General features: G+C 39.6%; 2 protein-coding genes across 2 annotated transcripts; both read left to right on the forward strand.

Annotated features, from left to right (window-relative positions):
• The first annotated feature begins 5,073 nt into the window (after nt 1-5,073).
• LOC143131992 (polymeric immunoglobulin receptor-like) lies at nt 5,074-11,319 on the forward strand. Its single transcript, XM_076291456.1, has 7 exons — nt 5,074-5,196; nt 6,464-6,775; nt 7,075-7,371; nt 7,942-8,232; nt 8,351-8,509; nt 9,333-9,385; nt 10,200-11,319. The coding sequence occupies exons 1-7, from the start codon at nt 5,157-5,159 to the stop codon at nt 10,359-10,361; spliced, it is 1,314 nt and encodes a 437-aa protein (XP_076147571.1). The 5' UTR covers nt 5,074-5,156; the 3' UTR covers nt 10,362-11,319.
• A 5,135-nt stretch (nt 11,320-16,454) lies between these two features.
• Nucleotides 16,455-18,214, forward strand: LOC143132143 (uncharacterized). Its single transcript, XM_076291515.1, has 4 exons — nt 16,455-16,706; nt 16,801-16,956; nt 17,549-17,601; nt 17,812-18,214. Exons 1-4 carry the CDS (start codon nt 16,484-16,486, stop codon nt 18,157-18,159), a joined length of 780 nt encoding a protein of 259 aa, XP_076147630.1. The 5' UTR covers nt 16,455-16,483; the 3' UTR covers nt 18,160-18,214.
• The last annotated feature ends 1,109 nt before the right edge of the window (nt 18,215-19,323 follow it).

Here is a 19,323-nt window from a genome sequence, read left to right on the forward strand (position 1 = left end):
AGGTCACTCCGCTCAATTTTGCTCCCCGCTCCACTTAAAAATCATCCCGCTCCAGTGAAATCGCTCCAGGCTCGCTCCAATTTAAAAGAGGGAAAACTAATCTACTAGCCGAATTGTCAAAATGTGCTTTGATCCATGTGCGATCAGCTCTGTACATAAGATGCCATGTTTTAAGGTACAAATATCAAAAACAGGCGGTAATTTGACAGTACTTCTTAGTTCATAAAGCCCACAGTGTGTTGTTCTTGTCCACTCCCCCTCCTTATTATACAACATATGTCAGAAGTCTTTTCTGCAAAGTTCCTTTGAAGTATTGAATGTCTCCTCTTTCCCACTAACTCAGAGACCACCTTTGCCATGTGGTTGTTGGTTGCTGTTGTTCCTGCTGTGTTCCTGCTTTTGAGCGTAGGCCTCCTGGTGGTCAAATACAAAAAGACATCCAAACAAGGTGAGTGAGTCCATCTTCTGCAGAAATGTCTAGACTTGTTTTTACAGCAGTTTGTTCATTTTTAAAAATGCCCTATATCTCTGTCATAGAGGTCAGACGCTAATATTAAAAATGCCCTATAGCTCCGTCATAGAGGTCAGACACTAATATTAAAAATGCCCTATAGCTCTGTCATAGAGGTCAGACGCTAATATTAAAAATGCCCTATAGCTCTGTCATAGAGGTCAGACGCTAATATTAAAAATGCCCTATAGCTCTGTCATAGAGGTCAGACGCTAATATTAAAATTGCCCTATAGCTCTGTCATAGAGGTCAAACGCTAATATTAAAAATGCCCTAGGTCTGTGTCAGAGATCAGACGCTAATATTTAGTAGAAGAGTAGAGTGCTATGATTATGTAACAGTGGTCTGCATGTCTGATGGTTCTTATGTCTGCAGATTGCTCAACATACACAGACACAGCAGGAAATGCACAGGTGAGTGAATGTGAATGTTTTTGTTTTGTTGTTGTTGTTGTTGTTGTTGTTAACCACACTCTGTGCCAGAGCCATAGAAAGAGAGAGTTCGGACACTATTTTGTGTACAGTCACACAATCTAATAGTTCCTAAATTTCCTTGAATTGCTGGATGGCAGAAAGGTGGGGTGTATTTCTAGATCTCTACTCTGGGCCTCTGGATGGCTCTGGCCATGTTAGTCAGCCCTGCTAGTTCTGTGTAACAATGTAATTTGGAATATTCAAATTAGTCCTCGTAATCAATTATTAAATGAACACCTTTTCTGCATCATCTTCTGTTACTTTGGTTTGTATTTTCACAGCAACGAGACGGTGATTATGTGAACAGTTGCGGTCGTGCCCAAACCTTTGCCAGGCCTCAGGCCAACTTACCGACCTGCCCTACGAGGAGCAACAGACCACCTCTCGACCCCCAGTATCAGAACAGCGACGCCACGTCAGACAACACAATCTACCAGGTAGTGATCGCAAAACCCCAACAGAGCGATCCACCCAATGAAAGTCACAATGACACCACAATACCCGCGGCCACAGTCTACCAGACTCTGATTGCAAGCAAGAATGATTCAATTTACGATACTCTCCACCCCGACACCAACCAAGGGACATCGGTGTACCAGAAGCTAAACCTCAACACAAACCAAGGCGATTGTCCTTATTCATCTCTTAATCACTGTGCGTCCTAATTATATACAATATTTTAGATATTTGAAGAAATCAGATGCAAAAACCACTAAAATGCCAGCAATCAATTTCTATGAAACTTAGTTGAAAGGTGTAGTATAGTTGTAGTTTCAATTTTGCTACTATTATGCTATAATATGGCATTCATGTCTGGTTGCATTTCTCTATGGCTGGTCTTACCTTTTGAAATAGCTTGTTGAAATAGCTTGTTGGGGTTATCGTGGTGTAGAATTCATAAATTAATGTAACAGTTTAGCATTTTCATATCAAACGGATGGCCTAAAGTCATGTACATATTAAGATTATTTGTAGATGATTTTTCTGACAAAATTTAAAAGCCAATTAGAGACCAGAGCCATGTGACAGACGGAAAGATAAACCACATAAAAACTTGAAACATCAGGAGCTCATCGACCAAGCGCTCCAATGCTGTGACAAGCAGATCCTCTAATAATTGGCATTCTGTGACCTTCAAATAGATTCAATAGACAACAAAATGTGAAACTCTCCACTCCAAAGAACATACACCACAACTCATGTATTATTTCCCTCATCTACCTGATGGTGGCGCCATTTCTCTATGTTACATTTCTGCTGCTTTACAGTAAAGGCAAGTTGTATCTAAAGAACAAAGACCAAGGGAGGTTTCAAAAAATGTGTTTTAGCAATGTGAAGAACTGTATATCAAAAAGACAGGCATTTCAGTATTATAAATGAGAAGTACATTGCAGTCGCTATGTAGTCTGAATGCCTCACTGATAGCTTCTATCCATTGTAGATTTGAGTAGTTGTGTTTAATGTATGACATCTGTGCGTTATTTGTGTTTACATTTTGCCACTTTTGGTTAATTATGCAAGTGCATTATGCAAAATGTGTTTTATTGCATGATCATTTGTTCAAAGTTTTGCTAAAAGAGAGATCTGCAAATTGTGTTTTACATGTGAAAAAGGTTTAAGGTTTTGCCAAAAGGGGGGTTGATTCAAGAAATGTAGGCAACTGAGAATTTGGTTCAGAGACTGGAGTTTAGTGTTTTAGCAATTGTGAAAAACTATATTGTCTACAGACCTATTGTAGATATTCTTTAAAATATATGTAAATATTCAAAATTGGCCCAAAAATATATTTTTGACACTTAAAAATATATTTCAATATTTTTTTTTCTCTATGGTTAGTACTATAACTGTGCCAAGTTTCATGCTTTCTGCAAAAACTGAACAATTATGGTGCTAAGCCGCTGTACTTAAAGGGGGGTCATTATAGCAATTGTTAAAAACTGTATGATCTACTGGTCTAGTGTGGATGGGGGGGGGGGGCTGTCTTAATAAAACTGCATGATCTACGGGCCTAATGTGGATGGGGGGGGGGGGCTGTCTTAATAAAAATGTACAGGCCTTGTGTGGATGGGGGAGACACTCTCTCCCACTTGCTTCCTGTCATTCTCCGCTGTTCTATCGAATTAAAGGCATAAAAAAGCCCCAAAAAATATACAAAAAATATATATAAAACTGCTGCTGCTCCTGCTGTCCTTGGATATTTGTATTTATTTATTTTTTGCCACAGGACAGAGTAAACATTTTCCAGTCTAGTGCAGAGTTAGCCTTCCTGCACACAAAGACTCTTCAGTCCAGTCCTTTGCTTGTGCTTTCCGTCTCTTTGTCAACAGATTTATATAAGACTAGTACATGTGCGTAATGCCATTGTATGATCCACTGAGTTCCATTAGAAGGCCATGACACACCTCTGAAGGCCACGACACATCGCTGAAGTCCTTCTGAGAGCTCATTTTGTCTCATGTTTATCAGGGGCTGGTCATTTCCCATCGACAAGGGAAGATGGATTCAGCACTGGTGTCACACTATCTGACAATATCTTTTTTGGTCAATGCTGGGCTTCTATTTACACAGTGTTCAGTGACTTCCTGTTGCTCACACAATTGGATTATTCTATCAATCATTTACCTTTGATAATACACTATATTTCATCAAAAGATATATACACAAAGGGTTGTTTTTGAAATGTCTTTATAACTCTTCGCTTATTGTGTAATGTGTTTTGCTGTGATAAGATTTTAGAAAAAGTAATGCTTGTTAGTGATTGTAAAAAAAAAGAAAACTTAAACACTACATTAGTCATACAAATTAAACAGCTTAGTGTCGTTGGTATGACCTCTGTGAGAAGGGACAAACTTGTCTCCAGCTTGTAATAAATTAGACAACTTCAAAAACACTTTGACAGCCTATCTCTCTCTCTCCTTCACCCTCTCTCTCGTTCACTCTGTCTGTCCTACACCCTCTCTCTTTCTCCTTCACCACTCTGTCTCTCTCCCCTACACCCTCTCTCTTTCACCCTCTCTGTCCTTCACTCTCTCTTTCTTCCTCACTGTCTCTCACTCTCTCCTCCACCCTCTCTCTTTCACTCTATCTCCTTCACCCTCTCTCTTTCACTCTCTCTCCTACACCCTCTCTTTCTTCTTCACCACTCTCTCTCCTTCACCCTCTCTCTTTCGATCTCTCTCTCCTTCACCCTCTCTCTCTCTGTCCTTCACCCTCTCTCTCTCTCCTTCACCCTCTCTCTCTCTCTCCTTCACCCTCTCTCTTTCTCCTTCACCACTCTCTCTCCTACACCCTCTCTCTTTCACTCTATCTCCTACACCCTCTCTCTTTCGATCTCTCTCTGTCCTTCACCCTCCCTCTTACTTCCTCTCTCTTTCTCCTACACCCTCTCTCTTTCTCTCCCTCCTTCAACCTCTCTCTCTCTCTGTGTCCTTCACCCTCTGTCTGTCTCTCCTTCCCCTCCCTCTCTCTCCTGCACCACTCTCTCCAGCTTGTGGTTTCAGCTAATATCAGTGTGTCCAAAAAGAGGACATGAAAGTATTTGCTGCTGCAGAGAGGAAGCTGGCAGTCCCCTGCTGGCCTCCACTCTGTCCAGAGTGTCACGGTCTTAGTGACAAATCATGTTGACCTTTAGCCACTTGTGGTTACCATTATTAAGTGCATCACAATCTAAAATGTGTTTTATTGCATGATAATGTGTTTAGAGGTTTGCTAAAAAGAGTCAATGCGATCTAAAAAAGTATTTTGTATGTTGCTTTATATGTCAAAACTGTTTAAGGTTTTGCCAAAAGGGTGATTGATTCTGGGAATGTGTGAAAAACTCTAATCTGGCCAGAGTATCACAAAGTACAAAACCTATTTCAGTGATGAAATGTATCATGAAGTCAAGTTATGAATATCTAAACACTGGGCAATTTGAGGCCTTTATTAAAAAAAAAAAAAACAAAGTTGCGGTCAGATGTACACGATTACATCTTTTCGACGTGTGTACTGTGGGAGGAGAGGGAAAGAGGAAGAGGGGTCGGTTGAACTTAAGACACAGACAGCCACAGACCGTCAACAGTGAACTTATGCAACCTTAGCCAACACCTCTTTTTACATATTCTTTTTTTTTAAGATCAGACTAAAGTTATGCAAACTTCCTTGAACAGACCATATCTGAAAAGAAAGTCAAGATGATTCTGCTATTATTGTCAATCTTCCTCCTGATCTCAGGTAAAATATTTGTATTTTTTTATCTGTACAAAATGTGCAAATTTAATGGAATTGTTTAAACACCACAGGGCCAAAGTCACATATTATTAGATAGATAGATAGATAGATAGATAGATAGATAGATAGATAGATAGATATATAGATAGATAGATACTTTATTGATCCCCAAGGGGAAATTCAAGAATTCTATGATATGCAACATGTACACATTGAATACATGTGGAATTCATCTAGTAAAATGTTACATTTCTTTCTGAATATGGATGTAGGCTACCTACAGTATTGATATGTAAATAGTTTGGTTCCAAAACACTAGTTAGTTAGTTAGTTTATTAGTTATCCCCTTAGGGAAATTCTTTTTCACATTTTCCATACAGCTTTTCATCCTGCATGGTCACAGGCACAGAAAGGCACATACATGAACACAGACATAGGAATGACATACAGACATACACCTTACATACATCACAGGCAATTGACACAGACTTTTACATAAAATATTGGGGGTTTCATGGGAAAAACATACATTATTGCACTGCATATATTTATCTGTGGGGCTTTGTGTTGTTGAGTATTTGGATTAGGCTTCTGCTGAAGTGGGCTTTATTGCACCTTATGCTACTAAACCTCCTGCCAGAGGGTAGGGGTGAGAAGTAGCGATTGAGTGGGTGGGTAATGTCCAGGGATATTGAATGAGCAATATGTGCGATGGCATTGGTGTTTAGTTCTTGTAGGTTTGGGGTATGCAGACCTATTATTTTGGTGGCAGTATTGATTAGTTGGGTGAGTTTGTTACGGTTTTTTACAGTAAGGATGTTGAAGAAACAGGTGGAACAGTATAAAAGAATGGGTTGGACAATGCTGGTATACAGTAGTAGGAGTAGATGAGGGGCAACATGAAGTCCTTTTAGTTTGCGCACTGCCGACAGTCTTTGGTTTCCACTGCCGACAGTCTTTGTTTCCCATATCTCCATTTCTTTAAAAATACATTAACAAATCATGTTATTTAATTGTGTATTTTTTAGGTAATATCAATACTATTGCAGTTTTGCTATTTTGATTTAGTAAAAATAAATCAAATAACAATAACCCAACTACAGTTGCACTAAAATGACCTGGAAAATAATATGTAAAAAAAATATTCATGAAAATTTGTTGAAATAGAGATAGCGTTTTGGAACCAAACTCTTCATGTAGTCAACATTAGCAAATGTGCCGAGTAATTAAAACAAAACAAAAATCAACTATTTCTGTCACTATATGGCAGCTTGGTGTGAAGCAGTATTAAGGGCCGGCATCCTGGGAGGAATGAAGAACATCTACTGTCCGTACCAGCCACAGTTCAGCATGGTGCCCAAGCACCTCTGCCATAAGCGAACTGACACCAGCTCTTACATCATCGCTTCCACTGACACAGTAGCCAATCCTCAGGGCAGATTTTTCATATATGATGACCAACAACGCAGAGTTGTCACGGTTACCATCACTCAGGTGTCTGACAGTGACACCAGGGAGTACTGGTGTGGAGTTTTCGACTCGACTGGGAAATTTGTCTTCTTTGAAAAAGTGGACTTTTGGGGTGAGCATGAAAAAACTCAATTAATTTAAAATAATGAAAATATACCGTAGATACTGTAATGTTATGTTCTTACTTGTGAAAGGTCATGCAAGAAATTAAATGTTATATTAAGTTGTCAGATACTTCCATTGTTATTTTCCAAACCAAAATGATCTCGCTATCTCTCAGTTCAATTCAATTCAGTGTGCTTTATTGCCATGTGCATTAATATTGGCAAACAGCATTTAGAAATATACAACTCTGTTTCTGTCTGTGTGTCTCTCTCTCACACACACACACACACTCACACACACACACAGCCATGCCACTAACTGGACTCAAGGGAGGGGAGGCGGTGATCCGATTCTTGTATGGCCCGGGATACGAGCAAAAGACAAAGTACCTCTCCAGACCAGGCACAAAAACCTCCCTCCTCATTCACACGCAACGCGGCCATACTAGAGCTGACAACGACAAGTTCTCCCTCTACGACAACACCATGGCGAGGACACTCACCGCGACCATCAGAGGGCTGCAAGCAGAGGATTCTGGGAAATATGTATTTGGAATGGAGAATGCTGGACGCTATGTTGAATGGCCACTGGCAGTTAAAGGCTGTATGTTATGATATTTTATTGTAATTGCAATGCCACACTTGCATCCATGTAATTTATGTAATCTATCAGAGAGCTCTAATTGAAATGGTGGGCGAAGTGCAAAGTGTATAGCAACAAGCAAAGTGTATGTGCATGGCCTATAGCTATTCAGTGTGGCATTTGAGGGCATTATGCTGACTCATCCATTTTTGGGCTATAGCTATTCAGTGTGGCATTTGGGGGCATTATGCTGTCTCATCCATTTTTATGGCAAATGTATTAACCCATTGTGTTATCTTAGTAAATTGATTTACACCATTTCATAGAACTGATCCTTCTGATTACAACGGTATGTATATCCCACTGATGGTATGTATTATACTCAAGAAATACGTTTTTTTTGTGTGAGGAGGTCATCCAGCACCAAACATAGAATGTTCGGCACGGACACGAAAGTGTTAATTTAGCTTCAGTTAAACTCAAGCATTTGCACTGTGTCAATTATTCAAATTAGGGTTCATAGTCTTATCTTGCTGCATTCAAAGCAGAGTCAGTATTGACTGTGTAGCGTTCTCCTTCTATCATTGGCAGTGACTGTGGTGAGCTACTACGAGGGGCGTTCCGTGGATATATCCTGCAAGTATCCGAGAACGAGTAAGAAGAGGAATAAACACTTCTGCCGAGGAAAAGATCCAGTAGAGTGTTTGGAGCAAGGGCTGTCGGGAGATGGCAGACTCACTTTAAAGGACCTTGTTGCTGACCAAGTCTTCATAGTAACCATCTCTGACCTCACAGCAGAGGATGCTGGGATATACTGGTGTGTGGAGTTTACTGACAGAGGACCTGAGTTTACGTCAGCCATTCAGTTAACTGTCAAAAAATGTGAGTGCATTTCCTATCAGCATAGCTATAAATAGTCCTATTGAATGCAGCAAATTACATGTCATCTCTCTTTCTCTCTCTCTCTCTCTCTCTCTCTCTCTCTATCCATCTCTCTCAGTTTCCCCCCAAACAGATTCTGGTTCAGATTCCCCACAAACACCCAGCGGCTCAGACACCAACTCGGCCATCTGGGTGCTGGTCCCTGTCGTGGTGCTGCTGCTGTTGGGCATAGGCCTCCTGGTGGTGGTCAAATACAAGAAGAAGACATCAGAACGAGGTGAGTTCATTTTTAATACAGAATTTGTAGATTCGCCTTGTCTCTAATATGAGCTGCCATACATTTTGAAGGGCATTTTGCTTTTTAGTATGAATGTATGTGCAAATTAATTAAGTTTTGCACAGGAAAAGTCTGATTCATACGTTACACAGCTGTTCCATACATGCTACATTTAGCTTATAGCACAGTAAGCCAATTCATATTTAGATGGAGCTGGTAAAATGTTTCATATTTTTACTCCATGATAGAGATACACTTCCGATTTTTCATAGAGTTTGTCCTGCCAATACAGATTTTAGCCGATTCCGATGTCATTTTTCTAACCACATTACAGCTCACACAAGGATTTATTTACTATCTTTTCTTTAATAGAGCACTATAACATACATTTAATCAACTTTTCAGTAATGGAATGGCTGTTAAAAAATGGAACAGGTGAACAATCAGATTCTTCTTCGAGTCTAACTTGCTGCAGTATCAAACTTTAATGTTTTTCAGTGTGGGGCATTCATACACTCATTAAATGCACTGTTATGGAACAACCATTTTCTTGTTCTCACATCCAATATCCAAATAAAAACACAAAATCAAATTGCATGATACATTTGAACATGATGCCATATTTTCATATGCATTGATGCATATGCAAACACAGGGGAGGAGGTACTCTGCCATATGTATGCGGTGAATAACTTCCTCCTAATAAAAGCAGGTGTAGCCTAATCCAAATTCCAGTTAAATGTGTCAATTACAGAAACTTTAAGAGACAATTGGTGCATCTCTACTCCATGAGTAATTTCATTGTGTTCTAAATGTCTGGTAGCATCTACCTCAACAGATGATCAGATGGACACAAACGCAGCAGGAAATGCACAGGTGAGTAATATGAACAGCACAAACATTAAAACAGATGATCAGATGGACACAAACGCAGCAGGAAATGCACAGGTGAGTAATATGAACAGCACAAACATTAAAACAGATGATCAGATGGACACAAACGCAGCAGGAAATGCACAGGTGAGTAATATGAAATGCACAGGTGAGTAATATAAACAGCACAGGTGAGTAATATGAACAGCACAGGTGAGTAATATAAACAGCACAAACGCAGCAGGAAGTGCACAGGTGAGTAATATAAACAGCAGAGGTGAGTAATATGAACAGCACAGGTGAGTAATATGAACAGCACAAACATTAAAACAGATGATCAGATGGACACAAACGCAGCAGGAAATGCACAGGTGAGTAATATGAACAGCACAAACGCAGCAGGAAATGCACAGGTGAGTAATATGAAATGCACAGGTGAGTAATATAAACAGCACAGGTGAGTAATATGAACAGCACAGGTGAGTAATATAAACAGCACAAACGCAGCAGGAAGTGCACAGGTGAGTAATATAAACAGCACAGGTGAGTAATATGAACAGCACAGGTGAGTAATATGAAATGCACAGGTGAGTAATATGAACAGCACAAACATTAAAAAAATAAGCAACATACACTGGCCTCCATTACTGTTTCATTGAAGTTCTATTAACCACAGAGACTTCAATGTTAGCATTTTTAATAAACAAATATATATATCTGCTCATCTCACTTTATTTTTCTTAAAGTGAGTTTTAGGAGAATAAGGTGGGATATCATTTTGAATGTTGCTTCCTAAAGGGAGTTTTTCTCTTTCCAGGAGACTGTTTATTATGCGAACAATGAGGTACAAGCCCGTGTTAGGACCCAGGCCAACCCCCCAACACCTCCTAGAAGGATCAACAGACCCAATTCTGATGATGTGTACCAGAATTCCGACAGGGTGGAAGACATTCCGCCCTACCTGACAGTGATTCCATGACCCAGCCAATGGAATTCCCACCAAAGTGCCCAACACAGCTAATCAAACTTTGCGCAATACAACAAAGTATAGGACCACCACAAGGACACACGTTCAGTTTCAGAAAATTACCAATTCTAAAATGTATGTAATTTCATATTCACACATGCGTGCACACACATTGCCACACACACACAAACGGTGATTAAGGAATTGCAGACATATGCGTCAAGCCGTTCTGGAGATATAATGCGCAAAGCATGAGATATGGCTGTGACTTTTATTTTGACACACTGGAAACACTTAAACAGGATGTGTAGTTTTAGGGAACACCAGATTGTATGCATTAGAAGCTGAGACATTTGGATTCACAGGTGACATCTGTGCCAGTGTTCTGATTAACCCGGGAACTACTCTGGGAGCTTAACGAGCGCAGCTGGCTTTAGGCCATTATGACATCACAGCCATTCAAGTCTATGGGGGAAAAATTAGCTTTTAAACATTTTTAATCCCTTATTTCTCAAAACTTTTTTAAAAAACCTGAAACAATAACTCTCTTGCCCCACTCCAGACCTACACAACGGTTATTTCAACATGTCTGTACGTTAAGCGGTTAGAGTCGCATTCATTCTTGAAAAGGTAAAAATGTATAATAAGAAGAAGCCAGGAGATTTCAAGATAGTGGATTCCATCCAGCTATAATAAATATAAAGTGCTATACTATAATAATAAATATAAAGTGCTATATGTATCTATATAGTGCTATTATTGTGTATATTGTGTTCAGGAGAGTAGTGGTAAAATAGGAGGTGGACTGCGCCGTGTGGTATCGGATTTGTAAAAAAGGCATTCAGAACATGTTTGATGATGCTGGAGGTTATTGCCCAGTATATATATATAATACCAATGGTAATACATGGTTCCTTGAGTGTTGGTGAGTGTACATATTGTGAATATGGATAATATAGTGTGATTTTTGAATATTAAAAGTTGCAATTGGTGAATAAACTCTTTTTGAAGTGGATAAACTCTAATAAGAGGTGGATAAATAGCCTGGCTGCCAGCCAAACTTAGCCCCGCCCTCAGCATTTGAAGAAGGATGGGTTGGGTGTTCTTCCTACACCTCACGGTAAGCTATTTCGTTGCTCTGATTGGTTAGGTCTATCCAATTGAGTGCAGAGGCATTTTCCCCTATGTATCGGTTGAAACACTACCCATAATTGCATCCCAATGGACCAGTATCAGACTTGTGGTCAAAAATATCCAGGCAACACTCAGGTGTGAGGAACCACTGCAGGTTTATTCACGATACCGGGAGCAGGTCACTAGCAACAGCATGTTCCAGTAACACTACTCAAAGTTCTCTAGGGCGAGGCCCCATCTTATACATGTTAGTTACATTGGTAATACAAATCACATGAGTACAATGGTCTTTTCCAAAAATCCCCATACATGCAGAAATACAACAATACATGGACACTTCTTGGACATAACATGTGATCCATGCGCCATACACAAGTCATTTGGCTACTCCAAGTAAGTAGATAATTGGTCAATACAATACATATACATCCTTCAGCATTTTCTTGCCATAGTCTAATTCCTATAGTCGAGATATTCCTAATATTACTGCATCAGGCAGAATACCCTTAACTCTCTTAAAGCAAAGTTGATGCACAGTATTGAATGTATAGAAAGCATACACAGAATATAAGAAAATGAAATGTTAATCACTTCTATGTAATAAATGTAGATTAGTATTCACTTCTAATACATAAAAATGTTAGTAATCCAAAATTTCTCCTTCAGACTCAAATTCTGACTAGAATTGAATCATGACAACATCAGGATAAACTCAATTTCTGTAATTTCAAATTAGTGCTGATAGTGCTATAGGTCAGGGATTCCCAAACTGTGGTAGGCCAACATGTACTGTAGGCCTACGCAAGATGTAAACGCCAATGTTGGAAAGGTGTTATTTTATTTTATTTTTTTTTTTCATCTTAAGCCTATGTTCTCGATGTGCTTTGTGTTTCATAATATTGCTCTACACACTGTATTTTAGTGTGAGAGCTCATAGACCAGTTGCAATGGCTAATAGATACGTCAATATGTGTTACGTTTTTATGTGACGGATGGTGGAGGTACGCGAGCTGAGTCAGGATGTAGGTTGTGGTACGCTGGAAAAAAAGTTTCGGAACCGCTGCTATAGGTCATAGTGTTTACATGTCTGAGAATACTTAGAACAATCTTTGCTCCTCTCTCCAGAACCCCCCCCTCTCACACACACACACACACACGCATTTCCCTTTCTACAGTATAGCTTGTGGTGCCAGCATGTCGGGTGTTCTGAAAGAGGACATGAAAGTGTCTGCCCGAGAGAGGAAGCTGACTTCTTCCACCACACTGTGACCATTATGCCAAACGCAGGTTCCCTGTACACGACAATTACAAACTGCTTATATAATAAAATCATTGCAATAAAATTAATTACCAAGCATTATTAATCTTATATCAAGATGAAAAATATATTTGGTATTGGGGTTTTTTCAGTATAACGAGACTTACCTAGTGCTTTCTTGCTTTTTCACTTAATTTAAAAAGAGTTTGACTTTTTTAAGATGTCTCATCCTGAAAACAAGTAAGTTTGTCTGCCAGTGGGTTAAGCAAATTTGTCCTAAAAAAACAAGCACATTTAGCTGCCATTGATATGGTCAGGACACATTACATATACACCGGAAGTGTGAAAGGAGGTGAGAGGGAGGGAGAGAGATGGGGTGGGATCTCTCCCACCGACACACACACACACATACACACACAGTCCTGTGATCAAAGTGGAGTCTTACCACAGAATGGGTTTGGATGAATTATTCCAATATTAGAACTTGCCATTGTGTAGCACTACACAACAACAGCAAAAACAATCATATTAAATACTCTCTCTCTCTCTCACACACACACACACACACACACACACTCGTGTGTAGGAGGAGAGAGGAAGGGGAAGCCTATAAGGCAACACCAGTAAACTTAAGAACTGACACATGATGCTGGTACCAACACTTGACTTGTTTTTCTCAAGTTCTGACTCTCAAAGACCTGAAAACTTAAAATGTGTCTGTTTGTCATCATCTTCCTGATCCCAGGTAAAATTGTTTTTATTTTAGTGTATGCAGTGCATCGGGGTAAGCTCACCAATGCAAGGATAATACTAATGAAATTATATTTGGGGGAATTCTGTGCAAAAGTGTTAAGCCACTATGCATGTTTTCTTTGAACATGCCATCAATATATCAACGTTAATCAATATACAGTGTGCTGATATACCTAGTGATCCTACTATCTAATGGGGGCTTAAACATTTTGCACATATTTTTTTCCTGGATATCGACTTACCATGTGATAATACACTTAACATGTATTATTAATTATAAATACATGTTTCAGTCTATTTGTAATCAGACTGTTTGTATTTCTTTATAGTAGGTTGGTGTGAAGTAGCAGTAAAGACCGGCTATATTGGGGAAAGTGCAAACATCTACTGTCCCACTCCACCGCTGTTAAGCTCAGTCCAATTTCGCCTCTGCAAACGTACCAGCGATAGCAAATGTATCGTTATCATTTCCACAAATGAACAGGGGAATCCCAAAAGCACATTATCCAAATACAGAATGACTGACATAGGGGTTGTAGTCATCGATCCCGTCTCTAACAGTGACACAGGAGAGTACTGGTGCATTTGGCAATCAAATGAGAACATGGTCACTACTGACAAAATGCAGTTTTGGGGTAAGTGTGATGAATTAATGTTGAACCATTCATATGTCAATCAAATGAGCAATACTATATTGTGTTATTGTATCTTCTAATGACCATCTTAACAATACAAAATAATACAATTTATTTACATCCATAAAATGCAGAATGCATGAAGCTATATCATTTCCATTTTTAGAGAGGATATAATGTTGACTTTGACTGTACTGATCCAAGCAACACTTTATGTAATATTTAGTAAACTATTCCCTTTGAGGATGTGAGGGAGGAAGCTTTTGAGAGTCAAAGAATGCAGAATTGGTAGCAGAAGTGAAGTTATGTGACTATAAGCACAAACAGGACCAGTGGAGATTGGTAGTAGAGACGTATACCTATTGGCTTTTGGTTTTCATGGAGCATCATTAAAAATAACTGTAAAACAGCCATCTGAGGTTGCCAATGGCTATGGCTGAGGTGCTCAAAAGCTGTGGTCATCTTTGACCGGAATTGACTATGAGATTTGTGGAAATCTTTTTGCTGTGTTTCTGGAGTGGTAGTTATTGGTGACCGCATCAAGGGGTTGAATGCTGAACAGTTACCTGAGACGTTACCTCAACCAAGAGCAACCTAGCGTGAGCGCAGTGCATACCGTGTACAATGTGAAAGTTTTGTATTTGGATTTTTTATTTTTTCACATTCCCAGAAAGCATGTACTGTATATAGTCTAGGTCCTGGGTAAGATTTGTATGCACTTCATTTAGCGGAGAATATCTCAACTGTTATAGACTAATATGACCCCATTGAAGCAGAATGCTTACACTCTTCTAAGACCTTATAATTATGGTCACTGTGAACATTGTGATCACCTCAGAAAATCTGTAGCTTCAAGAGTTTATATGTACTTATATTTTATGAGATATTGCCTCATTTGCATATTTTGTTGTATTTTTTAGGCAAAGTGTAATACAAAAAGTATTTCTCTTAATATGAACATTAATCTGGTAGAAATGTATGGGAATATCTATAAAGGGGAAAAAAGTCCCATTCACCTGAAGTGTGATAATAGTGTCATCTGTTGTGGTCATTTTCAGGACTTTCGTCCCGGGTAGAGATTTTGGCACACATCCCACGTTGTTCAGTGGGGTCATATTAGTCTATAACAGTTGAGATATTCTCCGCTAAATGAAGTGCATACAAATCTTACCCAGGACCTCTACTAATAAGAGTATCATCCTGACAGCCACATTTTACACACAAAGTAAAAGAAGAGGGATTAAGTGTATGTATGTTAGATTTGGTATAATAGATTCTTGTCATAAGCTTATATTGTATAAACCACAGGTTTTCATTGGTGGTAATATCATTAGACCTTCTTTCCATTTTATGTGTATCTGTGATATGAAGATCATTCATATATATTTTTAATTAGTAATTTTGTGAGGGAGGGCCATTATGGAACCTGGGTACAACATGTGGTGCTAACTGCCACCTGTTGTTGTGTCCTGTGTATCATGTTAAAGGTGCAGTCAGGAATTTTGCAGGAAGTCACATTTGTTTGTGTTAATGTTTAAATTAATTAGTTAAAACGTACATTCTATTTTAACCCAGGACCAAACAAAACAAGCCAGAGAGGTAGCTCACCCCTCCCTTTAGTATTCCCAGAGAATTCCCATGCTGGATTCTATTTTAGTTTGGGGACAGGCTGCCTACAGAGACTGTTGAGAGATTGTTGATCGGCTACTATGAGAAATCCTCGACCTACAGCACAAGGAATTTAACTCTTCTCTTTTGTATACTTGAAAAAAAAAAGAAAGAAATATATTAAATGGATGCCAACCTGTCAATTTTTTTTAATCATACTTTCTTTTGTCTTTCTGTTACAGCCATCCCACTAACTGGATACATCGGGGGAGAAGTAGAGATGAAACTGGTGTATGGTTTTGGATATGAGAACAAGGGGAAGTGCGTCCAAAAACTAGGACACCCCACACCCCTCATTTACACTCAAAATGGCCAGCCCAGGGCCAATAATGCGGAGAAGTGTTCCCTGTATGACAATACCAGAACCAAGGAGCTTACACTGACCATCAGAGGACTTGGAGCAGAGGATTCTGGGAAATACATGTTTGGAATATTTGACTTCAGGTTTTTCCCTGAATGGCCACTGGAAGTGAAAGCCTGTATGTTGGATGTCTTTACAAACTGGCAGTGCCCTGCAGTTGTCTGTGCATTTTGCGATAGTAAATTGTCAAAATTGCATTTGTTTGAAGCTGTGTACGTGTTCTATAATATTTAATTATTCTTTTTCATAATTGCCAGTGATCAATGTGAGCAACTATGAGGGACGCAACATTAAAATACCCTGCAAATTTCAAACTACCAAGAGTATGGCGTATCGCAAGCATTTCTGCAGGGGAAGTGATCCTGGGGAGTGTTTGGTGCAGGGGGCGTTGAAGGACAGATTATCTTTGGAGGACAATGTCACTGAGAAAGTCTTCATTGTGAGCATTTACAACCTAAGAGCAGAGGATTCTGGGATATACTGGTGTGTGGAGTTTACTGACAGAGGACCTGAGTTTACGTCAGCCATTCAGTTAACTGTCAAAAAATGTGAGTGCATTTCCTATCAGCATAGCTATAAATAGTCCTATTGAATGCAGCAAATTACATGTCATCTCTCTCTCTCTCTCTATCCATCTCTCAGTTTCCCCCCAAACAGATTCAGGTTCAGATTCCCCACAAACATCCAGCGGCTCAGACACCAACTCGGCCATCTGGGTGCTGGTCCCTGTCGTGGTGCTGCTGCTGTTGGGCATAGGCCTCCTGGTGGTGGTCAAATACAAGAAGAAATCAGAACAACGTGAGTTAATCTGGTGTTTTCTGGCTCCCATGATGCTTTTTAACAGTGGTCTGTTGATCAAGGTCACGGAGTAATGTCGGTCAGAAGAAAAAAAACACCTTGCTGGTGTATTTTGTTCCGTCTTTCGTTCAAATACATGGAAGTTCCTTTCAACAAAAGTGTCTAATAAAAAAAAAATGAAATGACGTCATCCAGCATTTACTCACCTATTAACTATACCTTACCTTTTTACCTAATGGTTCAGGATTACGGAGACATTATGCCAAGCCAAGAGCATGACAACTTAAGTCAAATATGGTGCTCTCGATCTGTTTCAACATTGAAAAAAGTTGTAGTGTAGTAGGTAGGTGTAGTAATGGTAGCACAGTTGTTAGCAGCGCTTCAAGACCATTTTGCTTTATTCTATAAATAAGAGTCTATCCACACTTTGGATTATTTTTCCTACCAGATGTTCTTGTGGAATACTGAATTCAAGTGAAAACTATAACAAAGTTATTATTAAGCTAATGTTGATTCAACGATGAGGTTCGTAATCGGTAAAATGTTTACGATCAGACTCCACGATTAACCTGTGCTCTGACTGTCTTGACAGCTCCTAACTTGCCAGGCAATCAAATGTCCACAGATACAGCAAGGACTAGGAAGGTGAGTGGAAATACACGTTGTTAATTGGCATTGTTTTTCAAACCTTAAAAAAATACAACTAAATACAAAAACATATATTTGTTTATATGCTAAACCTTTATAAGCTGTATATCCCCATATTCAAATGATAGGTGTACACATTGTTCATCTGCATTTGTTAACATATGTGGCTGCTGCAACTGAAAGGAATTATGTATTTTTTTCTTTCAGGAGACTGTTGATTATGAGAACGATGTTGTACACGCCCGTGGTAAGACTCGGGCAAACCCCCCAACACCTCCAAATTCTGATCCTGAGTACCAGAACTCTGACACATCAGCCATTCCACTCTACCTGGCAGTGATTCCAACATCCACCGAGAGCGCTCCCTCCAATCAAACTCTGGACAACAAAACAGGCCGCCAATCTGTAGCTGCCTCTCAGACACTGAATGCGAATTCTTGCCAGAAAGAATTTGTTCGCCACACTCCTCATCTCAGCACCAGTCTAAATATACCAATATACGAGCAACTGAATCCAAACACAAACCAAGGGGATTCAGGTTATATGTCGCTTTGAATCCTATAAATTGCTCTGAACAGGCCTACTAACCAGCATTAGAACATCATCTATCCAAGATATGCAACATTTTTACATGAAAATCATAGTAGGCACACCTTCGATAATAAGAGCCGTTTGACTTTCTTTGGCTAGGTGAATAAAGCCATTCATTTTTATGACCGCCGCGCAGCGAAGCGGCGGTCATATAGGTTTAGTCAGAATTGTTTTTTTTTTTTTTTTTTTTCGCATGCCCAAATTTCCTTCAATGAGTCCCGGGACACTGAAAGACCGGGGTACACGAAACTTGGTGGGCATGTAACCCCACATGGATAGCATGGAACCATCGTTTTTCGTTTTGATCTGTAGCCCCCCCGCTGGACTGGACCCCCCGAAAGGAGGGTAGGGCAGACACAGTTTTCTGTGAATATCTCGAAAACCGTAGGGTTTAGGAGGACCATTTTTTTTTGTATGTTGATCTCAAGGGGCCATGTCAACCCATTCCATAACCACTCATTTCATGTATAGCGCCACCTAGTTAAACACAAAAAAGTAAAAATGAGGTGTTGTAATTGAAGGTATCTGTGACCTAACATAGTCAAAACTGCACGAAATTGGAAGTGTAGGATCATTATGACACCCTCTGTATGCACGTATGTGGAATTCCGTTCATGGGGGGCCACACAATAAATTAATTTATGTTACTATACACCAACTGGCCTGTAGGTGGCCGGAGACAGTTTTCTGTGAATATCTCGAGAACCGTAGGGCCTTGGAGGTCCACCTTTTTTGTGTATGTTGGTCTTAAGGGGGCATGTCAACCCATCCCATTACCACTTATTTCATGTATAGCGCCACCTAGTTAAAAATTAAAAAGCAAAAATTAGGTGTTTTCATCACAATATCTCTGGCTGACAAGGTCAAAACTGCACGAAATTAAAAGTGTAGGATCATTATGACACCCTCCGAATGCATGCCAAGTTTTGTGTACTTTCGTTCATGGGGGGCCTTACAATAAAATAATTTATGTGTACATTTAGTGACGTACACCAACAAGGATTCCCGGGACACTGAAAGACCGGGGTACACAAAACTTGGTGGGCATGTACCCCCACATGGATAGCATGGATCCGTCATTTTTCGTTTTGATCTGTAGCCCCCCCGCTGGACTGGACCCCCGAAAGG

The sequence above is a fragment of the Alosa pseudoharengus genome, unplaced genomic scaffold (assembly GCF_046254945.1).
Source record: "Alosa pseudoharengus isolate Yale_2024_CS ecotype anadromous, Long Island Sound unplaced genomic scaffold, YU_APseudo_1.1 YU_APseudo_1.1_scf_1, whole genome shotgun sequence".
In the NCBI taxonomy this organism is placed as follows: Eukaryota; Metazoa; Chordata; class Actinopteri; order Clupeiformes; family Clupeidae; genus Alosa; species Alosa pseudoharengus.